Consider the following 16755-nt stretch of genomic DNA (forward strand, 5'->3'; position numbering starts at 1 on the left):
TTCAAGGTGAGGCATAAACATATACATATACATGTACATATACATATACATATACATATATATAATATAAACTATAAATTGTTCATTGCAAGTTCCAAAATATAAATTCATACAATTAAGTATATATATATATATATATATATACATATGTGAACCGAAGCTGCAAAAAGTATCACCTAAATACATTATTAATCAACAAATGACGTCAATTTAACTCTTAATTTCTATATTACATGTCTAAAAATTTATAACATTACATTCATCAACTTCTTGTATTATTATATTAGTTTTAAAAGATTAACACGTAATTTTTAAGAAATTAAAAATAATTTTGAAAAAAATGAGTAAAAATTTACGTTATGGGATATTTTTGAAAGAAAAATCGAAAATCGGGAGTCAAAATATAATTTAAAAAAATTGTGCAACGTAGGATGCCCAGTCAGCAGTCCCGACGAATCGAAGTGCGCTGCGTGGCAAGCTACGTTGACGCGGGAGGCCACGCTGGCGATTCCCATGCCCGCGTTTGGACGGTCCAGATTTGTTCCCGCGCGCACGGCCGGTCCAGATCTGTTCTCTCCCCAGATGCGATCGGACGGTTAGATTTAGACACGATAAATGATTCAGATCCACTTCCTATTTAAACGCGATCGTACGGTTCATATCAGATCGCGATGAACAGTTCAGATTCACTTTCAACTTAATTGCGATCGGACGGCCCATATGAAACACAATGGACGACCCATATTAAAAGGGGACATATATAAATAATCTTTTTCACACCAAACCCTAACCCTAACCGTCAGGCCCCCCTTTCCCTCACCAAATAAGAAAACCCAGCTGCAGGGAAGGAAGCCGACTGCCACCGGCACGGCTGTGGCGCCGGAGCCACTTCTGAACGCCAAAAGAGGTAAAAATTTTCTAATTTGCTCAAAATTCGATTTTAAACACCCCCATGGCTAAATTGTAGCAAAAGAACCAGCAGATTGGCCAGAAACCACGAGCAAAGTCCGGCGATGCCGCCGCAGGAAATTGTAAAAATCGCCTCCGATGAGACCCTTTCCGATTCTCGTTCTAGGTAACTCTTCCACCATTATAATCATTGTTTCCTTTTCTACAGGTTGACCGAAATAAAACACCCAACCGCGAAGGTGAGCCGGCAGAGCCATCGCATCAGAGAAACCCGCCGCCAGTGAGTTTTGGTTTTTTAATTTTTTTGGGCTAACTGAGGCCCCTTAACGTATTTTCTCGCAGGAATTGGTACAAAATCGGCTGAATTCGGTCGAAAACAGCCGAAAACGGCCGACTCGAGGCAAACCACTGCTGCGAAAAAATATGTTCTGGCAAAAAAGGGTTCCTAACACTGATTTTGGGGTTTTTGGGATATTTTTAGGTACTTAAAACGCGTTTTAATCCCTGAAAAAAAATTCAGGGAACCTGGGGACTGCAAATAGACGCAGTCAAAAGTTTAGCATTTTGGACATCAATTTGCGTAAGAATTCATCACTTTATTCCTTGTTATGGAATTAAAGTTTAATTTTAAATAATATGGTATTTTGTGAAACTTAGAAAATATTTATAATTAATTACAAGTTATTAATGGAGATAGAACCGGTTATTTACTATTGTTTGCTATATTTAACCGATTGCTTGATGTTACAGTTTTTGAGTGCATGATAATATACTGAAATTGGTATGATGATGCGATTGTATTCCTTTGATGCATGTTTTGCTTGTTTTGTGTGACTATGTTGAATTGGAAAACTGGAAATTAAAGAAAAAAATAAAATTGTTTGATTAAGTGGATGGATGAAACGGTAACCTTACTGGATATCTTGGGAGATGGTGGATGGATCGGGTACGTAGAACCCTACCATGAATATTGTCTTATACCGTACGGAGTATTGAGGTTTGATAATTGAGTGTTTATACTGGAAGAGGTATGGGGACAACCCATTTCATCCTCATACCGGACGGAGTATTGAGGGATGGTATCTTTTGGTGCTCGTAGCGGATGGGGTATGGGGACGGTTCGTTAATTGTAAAATGTAAAAAGAGGGTTCATGCATAGTGGAGACATCCCTATGGACACCCATGGATACCAATAGCTTGATAAAAGGAAAGGTTGTTATTCCGACTGATCGTATATGAAATGATGATGTGTGTTATGTTATTGACTCTATAGGTTGTTTTTAGAAACTACACTATGGTAAGTATGTGATAAATGATTTTATTTATGACATACGAATTTATTTAAATTAAGAGCTCAATTAGCTATTTTTATGATTTCTATCAACCTTCATTTATGTGTTGGTGAGTAGCGTGATATTTTTATTGAGCTAGTGTAGGTTACTCTTTCATTAATCATTTCAGATCAAAAGGACCAAGATCCAGAGCCCGATCCACAAGAGAGTTGCGAGTAGGACATTTCGTTTGTTTACTTTTAATTTATTTCTTTGGTTATTAGTTGTTCTTTTACAATGATTATTCCTATAAGTCCTATTTGGTACTTTCAGTTATTGTGTAAGGAATGTAAACCCTAATTTATTATTTCACTTCCGCATTCAATTCATATTTATTTCCTTTCAAGTTCACGGGTCGTTACAAATATAATATAAGATAAGATGTCAATTAGTAAGTTAATGTTACGTCGTCTGATTAATTAAAATTTGTTCAATTACGAAAGAAGCAATCAATTTTTTGGATATACTATTGGGACTTCTGTGCCCATCCTCGTATTTGTAATGACAATGTGAAATCCGAACTAGGTTAACTGCAATCTCCATGAATGGTTTATTGAAAATGGAATGGTTTGATTGATCTTTGTTCATCTTCTTCCAGGTTTCATCAATCAATTTTATTATGTGTTCCCGAGCAGATTCCATTGTGACTCCAACTTCATTCATGTAGCAATGCAATGCATTCACAAGTTCCCCACTTTCCAATTCAGCTTGTAATACATCACATATAAATTATTCTTTTCATGTATAACTTTTTACCAAATTATTGTTTATATAATATGAAATTGATAGAGATAGACGCAGCTGATCAAATCATATTACACATTTCTATATATTTTGTTTAAGAGATTGTATTATGATTAGATTAAATATAACGACCCCGAAAATTTAAAAAAAGAAATGTATATAAAGAATATAAGTGCGGAAGTGAAATAAAAAGTTCTGGTTAATATCCCTTATACAATAACTTAAACGTACTAGCAATACTGAAAATAAGTCCCCTAAAGAAAAATACTGGAAATGAAAGATTATAAAAGAAACTAATAAACATCTAGGTATCTACTCGCCGTCTTCTTGTAGATCGGACTCGGGAACCAAGTCTTCCTGATCTGAAATGGTTAAGTAAGGAATGAGCTACACTAGTCCAGTAAAGACATCATACTATATCACTGTCATAGAAGTAAAGGTTGGTAGAAAACCAAAAACAACCAATGGAGCACAAGTTTCAAGTAAATTTATTTATCAATAATCAAACCATTTACCGTTCACTTACCTCAGTGGGATTTATAAAAACGACCCATGGAAATAATAACATCATAGATATCAAAAGTTTATACATAATCTGTAACATAGTACATATCATACTTTTATATTTCAATCATCACACAACAGTTGCCCCCTTTTTATCAGTCTACTAGTATCCGTGGAGATCCATAGGGGTCCCCGCTACCCGTGAACCATTCCCTTGATAAACTTAATTTCCAGGGCTGTCCCCATACCCCATCCGGTATGGGTGCCAAACAATAAACCTCAATACCCCGTCCGGTATAAGTGCCAAAACATTTAAAGTCTCCATACCCTGTCCGGTATGAGACAACGTTCCCGGTAAGGTTCCCTATGGACCCGGTTCGTCCACCATCTCCCAAGATATCTAGTGAGATTGTCAACTTATCCATTTATCAATTCACATACATTTTCTACTTTTTTTCTTAGTTTTTTGTTTCTCACATAAACATGAATACTTAACCAAGTAACGAGTATCCAACAAGACAAGCATATCATCATATTCATAAAATCAAGCTATAATGAAGTAAACAGTGATTCATGCATTCAAAAATCATAGAATAAATAAATCACATACCATACTGCATATAGACTGTAAAATAAATTAAACAAGAACTGACAGAAAAATATATCTGATTCGGGCTCCATTCGCAACCGTAATAATTATATATATCTATTTAATTCGTACAAATACAGTTTTATCATTTATTAGACTTTAATCCCGTGATAGGAAATAGGGTGAGGGGTCCTTACCTGATTCGAAGCCAAAAATTAGATTTTCACTGCGCCTACGGGCAGTCCCTAGGTTCCCTGAATTTTTTTCCAGAAACTGAAACGCGCTTACGGTACCTACACATGTCCCAAATAACTCAAAAATCATACTCAAGGCCTATTCGGCCAATTTTAGAATTTCGGCACGACGACTCCGCCGTGCTCCGGCGACGGCAATCCGCCTCGGGTTGGCTGTTTCTGACCGTTTTCGGCTGAATTTGGCCAAACTTATATTGGTTCCTATGAGAAAACACCCCTAGGGCCCTCGGTGGGCTGAAAAAATACCGAAAACCAAAATTTACTGGCGGCGGGGCTCTCTGGTGCGACGGCTCCTCTGGCTTGAGTCGCGATTTGGTGTTTTGCTCTGGTCAACCTGTAGAGGAAGGAACGTTGATCACAATGGTGTAAAAATTACATCGAACAGGAATCGAGATGGGCATCATCGGAGACAAAAATTGAAAAAACCTGTGGCAGCTGGGCTTTGACGGCATTTTCCGGCCAATTGGCCGGTGTTTTAGCTCTGATTTGGCCACAGGTGGGTTCAGCATTGAATTCTGAGCCAAGGAGAGAATTTTTATCTCGTTTGGCGGCCGAAAATTGCTACGATGCGGCGGCGGGTGGCGGCGGTCGGCTCTTCGACAGCTGGGCTGTTTTCTCCGGTGAGGGGCTCTGGCGGTTAGGGTTAGGGTTGAGGTGTGGATGAGATTATTTATAACCTTCCACTTTTAATCTGAGCCGTCCATCGCAATTTAATCTGGATCGTCCGATTGCGATTAAAAAAGAAATAAATCTGGACTGTTCATCGCGATACAATCTGGACCGTCTGTGCGCGTGCAATCTGGGCCGTCCGTGCGCGAGGGAACGGATCTCAGCCATTCGATCGCACGCACGCGGATCGCCCACGTGGCTCCCTTTCGCGTGGCCTTTTGCGTCAGCGTCTCTGTCACGCGGCACGTTCTGGTTGGCCGGGGCTGCTGACCGGGTAGCTGACGTAGTGCAATTTTTTTAAATTACATTTTGACCCCCGATTTTTAATTTTTTTTTTTAAAAAACACCTACAGAACCTAAATTTTCACCATTTTTTCCCAAAATTACTTTAAATTAAATCTCTAAAATAATTTTACCCCTTATTATTATTATTATTATTGTTATTTCTATTAAATTAAATTAAAACCATATAAAAATTCATATATTCATATAAAAATGACAAAAAATTAAAATAAAATAATATTAATAATAATAAAAATAATTGGGGTGTTACATTAAATGTGTTACCCACTCACCGAGGCAGTAGCTAAATCATTACAAAGTTGAAAAACTACAGATGGCCAACGAATGATAGAAGGATAGGATAACAAGGAATCAATTTCCTTCTTGGAAAAATCTGGAGTTATAAAAAAGTAAGAATGAATTAGGAAAAGGGGTCCTGAGGATGACAATCATGCATTTTCCAAGTAGTCTTCAAATATGGGTATGGACTTATTATAATTCCATTTTGCTTCTTGTAAGAATGCTTTACAGATATTAGCCCATTGAAGAAGACAATGTATCAACCAAAAGTTATATAAATGTATATGTGTATACACCCATATAAGTTATTGGTTTCAGAAATGAAAATATTTTTGAGAAAAATAAATTGATTCAGGTGGGTTAGGTACCGCTTTTGTGAGATAAGGAAGAACAATTTCTCCTTTCTCAAGAATTTCATAAACCACATCATTGATGGTGTTGTAGAGTACTAAGAAAAACAACTTCATGTAATCAGGAAGGTTTTCAACATTCTTCACATCCCATCTGAAATCAAATTATCACAACTTCAACAATACAAAAAGCTAGAAAAAACATGTAATCATTTTCACTATTAATTTGTTTATTTAATTTAATTATATAAATATCGTACATTAATAGATAAAAAAATTGTTAGATAACTAATTAAATCAATTCTTATAGAAACTTAAATTGATAAAAAAGTAATTAAATTATTTATATTTTAACAAGAATAAACCTATTAACTACGTATGTGAAAAGTTCAAGTTCATCTAACGTGCCATAAACATCATAAATATCATCGAAGATGGTGAGAAGAGTAGCTACTTTTGTAAGTGCTTTTCGACAATTGCTAAGTTGGGGCTCATCATCCGCCATTCCAAGCAACCTAAAGAAGCATTCCATTAATCTATCTCTTGCAAATGTAAATTTATTTGATATCCCCAAAGTAGTCCACCACCTAAACACAAACACACATACATATATAGTACGCTTAGAATATAGTAATTTCATAATTATTGACAATTCAAATTAAATTATTAGAAATTAAAATATCATAAGTAACATATCTGACCTTAACATGTCTCTCAGATTTTTTTGAAGAATTAATTGTGTCATATTGAAATCTAGATATACGAGTTGAAGTAAGTCTGGTTTTGCACCATGTCTCTTACAATAAGCTTCAATACTCCATCGAGCTTCCAACCTTTTCATCCTGTGGTTTAGTGGAGTTTCTAGTGCATGATTTACTTCATCTGCAACTATTTGGTTCATGCCTTCTTTTTCCCTAACTTTCTTGAGACGATTTCTTGTGAATTTCTTAGTCTCGTCCAACATACTTTCTCCTTCGTTTCCGAAATAAGAAGCTTCGTAGAGTGTAATACCCAAAAATTAATTTGTAATATTCAAATTAATATATATAATTTTTATTTTTATAATTATTATTTAATATAAAAATAGAGAAAATTAAATGAATGATGAAACTGAAAATAATTTTGAGAAAAATGGGTGAAAATTTGGATTCTGATGGTATTTTAAAAGAAAATTCAGAAACTGATGGTCAAAATATAATTTAAAAAAATTGTGCTATGTAGGATCCCCAGTCAGCCGTCGCGACTAACTGGAGCGCACCGCGTGGCAAGGGACGCTAACACAGTGCCATGCGGGAGGCCACACGGGTGATCCGCGTACCCGCGATAGGACAGTTCAGATTCGTTCCCGCGCACACGAACGGTACAGATCCATTTTCAATTTAAACACGATCAGACGGTCCAGATTAAATCACGATGAACAGTTCAGATTCACTCCCTATTTAATCGCGATCGGATGGTCCAGATCAAACGCAATGGATTGCCCAAATTAAAAAGAAACAGATATAAATAATCGTATTTGCACCAAACCCTAACCCTAGCCGCCAGACCCCCGCCCCCCCCCCCCCCCAATCGGAGAAAAAGACCCAGCCGCCGGAAGAGAAGCCGATCGCCGTCGTCGTCGCGCCAAAACGACTTTCGACTGCCAAAAGAGGTAAAATTTTTCTCTTCTGCTTAGAATTTGATTTTAAACACCCTCACGGTCAAATCAGAGTAAAAAGATCGGTGGATTGGCCGAAAATCGCGAGCAAAGTTCGGCAGCGCCATCGTAGAAAATTACAAAAAATGCATTCGATGAGGCCCTTTCTGATTCCCATTCTGCGTAATTCTTCCACCATTGTAATCACCGTTTCCTTATCTACAAGTTGACCAAAGCAAAACACGCAACCACAAAGGTGAGCCGGCGGAGCCGCCATACCGGAGAACCCCGCCGCTAGTGAGTTTTTATTTTTTTCTGCCAATTGAGACCCTTAACGTGTTTTCTTATAGGAATTGATACAAAACCAGTCGAAAACAACCGACTCGAGGCAAACCATCGCCGGAGCACGACGGAGCTGCCGTGCCAAAATTTCAGAATTGGCCAAAAAGGGGTCATAACAATGATTTTGGATTTTTTGGGATATTTCTAGATACTTGAATCACGTTTTAATCCTTGAAGAAAAATTCAGGAAATCTGGAGACCGCTAGTAGGCGCAGCCAACAAGTTTAGCATTTCAGACATCAATTTGAGTAAGAATCTCTCACATTATTCTCTATTATAGAATTAAAGTCCAATTAATAATAATAATACGGTATTTTGGACAATTTAAAAAATATCCATGATTAATTATAAGTCACTAATGGAGCTAGAACCATGAAATTATTCACTGTTGATTCTGTTAAGTTATTTTACAATTTGAATGCATAATAATATCTGATTGATTGATCTTATAGCTCGAATGCATGTATTACTTGCTTCATGTGATTATGGTTGAATTGAGAAATTAAAAATTAAAAGAAATAAAAAAACTGTTTGATTAAGTGAATGGATGAAACAACAGGCTTACTGGATATCCTGGGAGATGGTGGATGGACCGGGTACATAGGGAGCCCTACTGTGAAAGTTGCCTCATACTGGACAGGGTATCGAGGTTTGGTAATTTGGCGCTCATATCAGACGGGGTATGGGGATGGACCGTTTCACTTTCATACTAGATGGGGTATCGAGGTTTAGTAATTTAGCCCTCATATCGGATGGGGTATGAGGACGGCCCATTAATTGGAAATATTAAAGGAAAGGGTTCGCGCATTGTGGGGACATCCCTATGGACCCCAATGGATACCAGTATGCTGATAAAAGAGAAAATTGTTATTCCAACCGATTGCATATGAAATTATAAAATGTGCTCTGTTATTGTCTCTATAGGTTGTTTTTAAAAATCTCGCTACGGTAAGTAGGCGATAAATAATTTTATTTATGAGAAACGATTTTGCTTAATTAAGAGCTCTATTAGTTATTTTTATGATTCTACCAACCTTCATTTCTGTGTCGGTGAGTAGAGTGATATTCTTACTGGCTATTGTAGCTCATTTTTTCATTAACTATTTCAGATCAAGAGGACCAAGATCCAGAACCTGATCCATATGAGGATTACAAGTAGAACGTTCAGTCGTTTACTTTTAATTTATTTATTTGGTTATTAATCGTTCTTTTAGAAGGGTTATTCCTATAAGCCTTATTTGGTACTTTCAGTTATTGTGTAAGGAATGCAAACTCTAACTATTTATTTTGCTTATGCACTAAATTTATAATTTATTTCCTTTAGAATTTCTGAAGTCGTTACAGTTGGTATCAAAGCCGCGTTCCTCGGAACCGTTCCTTACACAAAATCCTTAGGAAACACCAAAAATAATGAATTATCACTCAACTATTCCTTGTGAAATGCAGGTATAGATAGATGAGGAGATGAAAAACCCCACTAAACCGAGCACCTCGGGAGGGTTCGCTTCGAGAGGATGTTGACAAGTTATTTGAGATGTTAGAGAGACTCATCGCTGCCCAGCAGGCTTGGGAGAAAAGGAGGGAGTTACCTGACCCTCCCCCACTGCCACAGGTTGAGCCACCCCTACAACGAGAGGATTCTGAGCCACCCAGATACGACCCTGTTCCTCCATAGTACCACCCAGCACCACCACAATATGATCCGGGCTCCAGCCATAGTACCACCCGACACCACCACAATATGGGCCTATCCCCCAACCATATCACCCAACACCATCACAATACAATCCGGTGCCCCCACCGTATCATCTAATACCATCGCAGGACCATCTAGTCCATCCTCAGCATAGTCAAGTCCCTCTTTCACAGGACCCAATTCCTCCTATGATGTACCTAGGCTACATTGAGAGGTATAAAAGACTGAATCTGTATATTTTTGCAGGAGGATATTCCTTTGAAGAGGCTAAATATTGGTTAGCTGAGAAATAGAAGACCTTCACGACTCTTGGGGTGACTCCCGAATAGAAGGTCATACTTGCCACCTACATGCTGGTGGGAGAGGCAGGTCGCTGATGGCAACTCAAGCAGGCCACCTTGTCCGTTCTAGTCACTTAGGAACAATTTTGACGGCTTTCAATACATAGTATCTTTCTGAGCATCTCCGACATCTGAAGAAAATAGAGTTTTCATATCTGGTCCAGGGTGACATGATTGTATTAGAATATGCTCGAAAGTTTTTAGAGTTGGACAGGTATTCCCCCAAGAGCCTGACGAATGAAGACAAGAAGGCGAGAAGGTTCTAATGGGGTCTCCGTCTTGAGATCAGACAGCAGTTATACGTGTTCGAACTCAGTACTTACTTGGCTATTCTGGTCAAGGCACAGTTAGTGGAGAGGAACCTCTGCATTTTTCCTCTAACAGTAGGGAACCTCAGGCCCTCGGCTCCACACCGCAGACCAACACCTACTGTACCTGTTCAACAGAACAAGAGACCCAGGCTGATGACTCAGGCTCCTTATCAGATTCCAGCAACAAGACATGGTAGGACCTGTCAGCACTGTGGCAAGGATCATGGGGACCGACTCTTATATCGCCTCAACAATACTTGTCGCATATGTGGGAGTGCCCAACATTATGCGATGGAGTGCCCAAGGAACCAGAACCAGGTCAAATCTCTTATTTAGAGCAGAGCTTACAACCTCATTCAGCAAGATGCAGAAGCCAATCCAGATGTGGTACAGGATACGTACACTATCTGTAATCATCTTGCACATATTTTGATTGATACTAGTGTCTCACATTCATTTGTTTTACATGTTTTTACATCAAACTTGAACGTATTACCTAAAAAACTTGATTCTGTGTTATTTGTATCTACTCTTGGGAATAGGACACTATTGGGGGAGGTTATATACAGAGTCTGTGTCATAGATATAGCAGATAGAAAATTGATTGTGGACCTAATAGAGATTGACACAGGAGACTTTAATGCAATTTTAGGAATAAACTGGCTAACAACATATCACGCCACCGTAGATTATTTTCATAAGAAGCTTGTGTTCAACCCTCCTAATGAAGAGTCATTTATAAATTAATAGAATTCTTTAATATTTGTTCCCTCATGGCAAATTTTTCTATTATCAAGTGCTTTAACCCGACTGTTTTCTCTAATTAGGCAAACTCAAGAAAGAAATTTGTATTCAAGAGATTCTGATAGTCGGAGACTTCCTAGATGTGTTATCGGATGAACTACTTAGACTGCTAGTGGACAAAGAAGTTGAATTCACCACAGACCTCCAGCCAACCACCCAGCCTATTTCGGTTGGCCCTTACCGCATGAGCCGTGTTGAGATGGAGGAGCTGAGGAAACAGATCAATGAATTACAGGCCAGTAGATTCATTCGACATAGTGTGTCTCCCTATGGTGCTAGAGTCACATTTGTAAGAAAGGGAGATGGAACGTTGAGGTTATATATTGACTATAGAGGTCTGAACAGGGTCACAATCAAGAACAAGTACCTCATCCCCATGATCGATGACCTTTTTGATCAATTGCAGGGTGCCCAGGTCTTCTCCAAGTTATACCTGTGTTCAGGTTACCATCAAATAAAGATCAGGGTAGAAGACATTTTTAAAACAACCTTTCGAACCAGGTACAGACACTATGAGTTCCTGGTCATGCAATTTGGACTAATCAACACTCCAGCCATCTTCATGGACTTGATGAATAAGGTTTTCAGATAATTCCTAGATCAGTTTATCATTGTGTTCATCAATGATATCTTAGTTTATTCAAAAACTAGAGAGGAACACGTACGCCATCTGACTCAGGTTTTACAAGTTCTTAGAGAGAAGAAATTGTATGCAAAATTGAGTAAGTGTGGATTCTGGCTTGAGCAGACTACCTTCCTAGGGCACATCATATCAAAGGATGGATCCTTTATCCTGTAATTCATTGATCTATTTCCTCAACTCTTCCATCTCAACACGGGTAATGCGGTAAGGAGCAACCGAAATAGGCTGGGTGCCTAACTGAAGGTCTATGGTGAATTTGATTTCTCTATCCACTAGGAGTTCAGGTAGTTCATCCGAGAATACATACGGAAAGTCTCAGACTACTGGATTCTCTTGAATATAAATTTTTTTATTGGGTTTTCCTAGTTAGAGAAAACAGTTGGGTTAAAGTATTTGATAATAAGAAAATTTGCCATGAGGGAGCAAATGTTAAAGAATTTTATTAATTAGTAAATAACTCATCATTAGGAGGGTTGAAAACAATATACAGTGGCGTGATACGTTGCTAGCCAGTTCATTCCTAAAATTACATCAAAGTCTCCCATGTCAATTTCTATTATATCTACACTCAATTTCCTATCTGCTATATTTATGACACATGCTCTGTATATAACCTCCCATAGTAGTGTCCTACTCCTAGGAGTAGGCACAAATAATACCGAATCAAATTTTTCAGGTAATATATTTAATTTTGATGCAAAAATATGTGAAACAAATGAATGCAAGGCACCAGTATCAATCAAAACATGTGCAAGATGGTTACATATAGTGTACATACCCTGTACCACGTCAGGGTTGGCTTCTGTATCTTGCTGAGTGAGGTTGTAGGCTTTGCCCTAGATCTGACCTGGTTCTGGTTCCTCGGGCACTCCTTTACATAATGTTGGACAGTACCACATATATAGTAGGTGTTGTTGAGACAATAGTAAGGTCGGTCTCCATGATCCCTGCCACAGTGTTGGCAAGTCTTGCTACGTCCTGTTGTTGGAATCTGAGGAGGAGTCTGAGTCATTGATCTAGGTCTCTTATTTCGCTGAACAGGTGCAGTAGGTGCTGGACTGCAGTGTGAAATCGGAGGCCTGAAGTTCCCTACTGCTTGAGTTAAAATGCGAAGGTTCCTCTACACTAGCTGTGCTTTAGCCAGGATGGCCGAGTAAGTACTGAGCTCGGATACATATAGCTGGTGTCTGATCTTAGGACGGAGGCCCCATTGGAACCTTCTTGCCTTTTTGCTTTCATCAATCATGCTCTCAGGAGAATGCCGACCCAACATTAGGAACTTTTGGGCATATTCTGATACAGTTATGTCACCCTAAACTAGGTGTGCAAACTCCATTTCTTTCAGATGTTGGAGATGCTCTTGGAGGTACTCTGCATTAAAGGTCGCCAAAAATTGTTCCCAAGTAACTGGAACGGGTAGGGTGGCCTGCTTGAGTTGCCACCAGCGGCCTGCCTCTCCCACCAATATGTAGGTGGCAAGTATGACTCGCTGTTCGGGAATCACTTCAAAAGTCATGAAGGCCTTCCCTATCTCAGCTAACAAGTAGTCGACCTCTTTAAATAAGGATCCCCCTGCAAAAGCAGATGGGTTTAACCTTTTATACCTCTCAATATAATCTGGCCCCATCATGGGAGGAACTGGATCCCATGGAAGAGGGACTGGATTGTGCTGAGGATGGACCGGATGGCCTTATGGTGGTACTGAATGATACGGTGGAGGCACTGAATTGTACTGTGGTGGTGCCGGGTGATGCGGTTGAAGACCGAGCTATACTGTGATGGTGTCGGGTGGTACTGTGGTTAGGGCACCGGATCATATTATGGTGGTGCCATATGGTACTGTGGAGGAATAGGGTCGTACCGAGGGAGCTCAGGATCTTTCCGCTGCAAGGGTGGCTCAATTTGTGGCAGTGGGGGAGGGTCAGGTAGCTCCCTCCTTTGTTCCTAGGTTTGCTGAGCAGCAATGAGTCTCTCCATCATTTCAAACAATCGATCAACATCCTCTCGAAGTGAACCCTCTCGTGCTGCTCGGTTTAGTGGGGGTCTTCCTCTCATCTGTCTGTACCTGCATTTCACAAGGAATGATTGAGTGATAATTCATTCTTTGGTGTTTTCTAAGATTTTTGTGTAAGGAATGGTTCTGAGGAATACGGCTCTAATACCAACTGTAAAGGCCCGGAACTTGAAAGGAAGTAAATTATAAATTAAATGCGAAAGCGAAATAAAAGCTACACAATAATTCAGATAACCCAATAGGGTTACGAGAATGACCATTTTAAAAGAAATAACGAAAAATCAAAGAAATAATTGGAAAGTAAATAATTGGGCATCCTATTCGCAACCCTCTTGCTGATCGGACTCTAAATCTTGGTCCTCTTGATCTGAAATGGTTAATGGACGAGTGATCTATACCAGCCCAGTAAGAATGCTACACTACTCACCGACATAAAAGTAAACTTGTTTATCATAAATAAAATCATTTACTGCGTATTTACCGTAGCAAAATTTTCAAAACCCACTTATAGAGGCAATAATATAAACAATATCATAATCTCATATTTAATCAGTCGAAATAATAACTTTCGTCTTTATTAGCCTACGGTTATCCGTACGGTTCCATAGGGATGTCTCTACTACGCGTGAATCTTTATTCAATATTTTTTCCTAACAGACTGTTCTCATAACCCGTCCGGTATGAGCGCCAAAAGATACCATCCCTCAATATCTCGTCCGGTATAAGGATGAAACGGGTCGTTCCCCTACCCCGTCCAATATGAGCACCAAATTACAAATCATCGATACCTTATCCAGTATGAGACAACGTTTACGATAGGGTTCCCCATGTACCCGGTCCATCCACCATCTCGCATGATATCCAATAAGGCTACCATTAGTCTATTCACTTAATCAAATAATTTTTCGTTTACTTTTAATTTTTAATTTTTTAATTAACTGTAAATCACGTAAAATAAGCAATATATTCATCAATAAAACACAATCGAATTATCATACCAATTTCAGTGTATTATCATGTATTAGAAACTATAAAATTATCAATAAGTTAAATATTGCAAACAGTAATAAATAATCAGTTCCGGCTCTATTAGTAACCTTTAATTATCGATATTTTTAAATTATGCAAAACACCATATTATTTATAATTAGACTTCAATTATATAGCAGAGAATAAGGTGAAGAATTTTTACTCGAATTGATGTCTGAAATGCTAAGCTTTCAATTGCACCTATTGACGATCCCTGGGTTCCCTGAGTTTTCTTTCGGGGATTAAAACACGCTCTAAGTACCTAAAAATATCCCAAAAATCCAAAATCGATGTTTAAAACCCTTTTTTGCCAATTTTTTAGGTGTAAAAATCACCATTTTAATCACGAGCATGCAAGGGAGCAGCGAGGTGACTGAGAGGAAGCGACCGGGAGGCAAGCCGAGGTCAAATCGCCCAAGGCAAAAGGTAAAACTGTTATGTTTTCGTGTTTTAGTGATGGTTGAGCGGCGATGGGGCAACGATGGTGTCGGGCTTGCCCAGGCCACCCACCCGCGCGAGAACCGAAGAGGCTTCCTCGGGAATGAGGAAAGCTAACCCATTCGGGAAGCCAAAGGGTCTTCCTTGAGCATGGGAACCCGATCCACCATTTTGAGATTTCAATTCGCTGTTCGGGAAGCTGAAAAGCCTTACTTAGAAAACGAGAATTTAATTTGCCGCTCGGAAAGCTGAAAAGTCTTTCTCAAAAAACATGAATTCGATTCGCTGAACGAGGAGCCGAAATATTTTCTGGATACGAATTCCAATAATTTCGAGTATTTTGTTGGCTGGTTGATGGAACCCGTAATTCTATTAAATTAATTTTTAGTATTTTGAAGTATTTTAATTATATCGTGTGTACAGAAAAATTTAGACATTCAAGTAGATCTAGAAAGACGCATAGGAGAGTAAATATTTCTAAATCTCATCCAGGTTAAATTTCTAAATGTGCATTCATTTTATAAAAAAATATGAATTTTAAAATTGAACAGACATTGACCCAATTTCAATGGAAAAACAGAACCCAAATTATGATCAGTAAAGCAATTGGAACCCTATGAGGAGACGAAATAAGAAAACAGATCCAATAGACTGAAAGTTATTTGGACTGAATTATTTGGATTGATGAAATCTGAAATTGAGAAGGAAAATTTTCAATTAAGGAAAAATTGAAAAAAAAATAAAAATTTAAAAATAGAAAGAAAAAGAAATAATTGAGGTTAAAAAAATGATCATTTAAACAAATTGAGAATTTTGGAATGAGCATGTAGGAGTGAATAGGGTAGGGACCCTGAATACTTCTTGTTTAGTCTGAATCAAGGAGGGGAGTGTGTATGTGTGGATGAAGTTCAGCGGGCATGGTGAAACTACACATGGATAGAGTCTGAAACCTAATTTAGACGTGGATAGGCATTCGTGTGAGTGTGGGTCACCTAGCAAACATACCTACTGTGGCCATTGTGTGATTTATGTGTGTACTATCTATGCGATGGAGAGATCCATTTCGTCTTTCGTCGATAATGACATAAATGGCATCGCGTGATAAAACCATAGAAATGACCATTCGAGTGTATCTGTGATCTTTTGTGTATGTAATTATATTTCGAGATTATGAACGATATTCGAGTGTATCTGTGATCTTTTGTATGTGTGATTATATTTCGAAATGAGGATTGATATTCGAGTGCATTTATAATTTTCGAAAGTATGAGAATATATATTTGAGGTTTGTATATGATATTCGAGAGAATTCATCAGATCGATCAGGAACATGTGAAATAGTGAAGATAAGAACATGAATTTGCACTAAAATATTTTTATTACTTTTATTTCTTATCGTGTGTTTTGTATGAAGTTTTATTTGGGTTGATTGAACGAGAATACTTATTAAGTTGGTGAAACTCATTGAATTTCACTCTGATATTTTTCAAAGGAGAATGAAGAGCCAGCACCGCTGCCAGACGAATAGAACCTGTAAAAGATTCTTGTTTTTGTATATTTTGTACATAT

The 16755-nt window shown here is 38.3% G+C and overlaps 1 protein-coding gene across 1 annotated transcript in view; it reads right to left on the reverse strand.

The window, feature by feature from the left end:
* Nucleotides 1-2642: 2642 nt before the first annotated feature.
* The window catches only part of LOC110821683 (isoprene synthase, chloroplastic-like), a gene marked incomplete at its 5' end in the record, with an annotated part of 42309 nt that continues 28196 nt past the window's right edge, over nt 2643-16755 (reverse strand). Inside the window, 5 exon segments of the mRNA XM_088216041.1 lie at nt 2643-2947; nt 5572-5825; nt 5952-6086; nt 6298-6519; nt 6634-6935. Of these exon segments, the coding sequence (XP_088072167.1) occupies nt 2643-2947; nt 5572-5825; nt 5952-6086; nt 6298-6519; nt 6634-6935 (1218 nt within the window).

The sequence above is a fragment of the Carica papaya genome, chromosome 3 (genome assembly GCF_054855325.1).
Source record: "Carica papaya isolate Zhongbai chromosome 3, ASM5485532v1, whole genome shotgun sequence".
NCBI lineage: Eukaryota > Viridiplantae > Streptophyta > Magnoliopsida > Brassicales > Caricaceae > Carica > Carica papaya.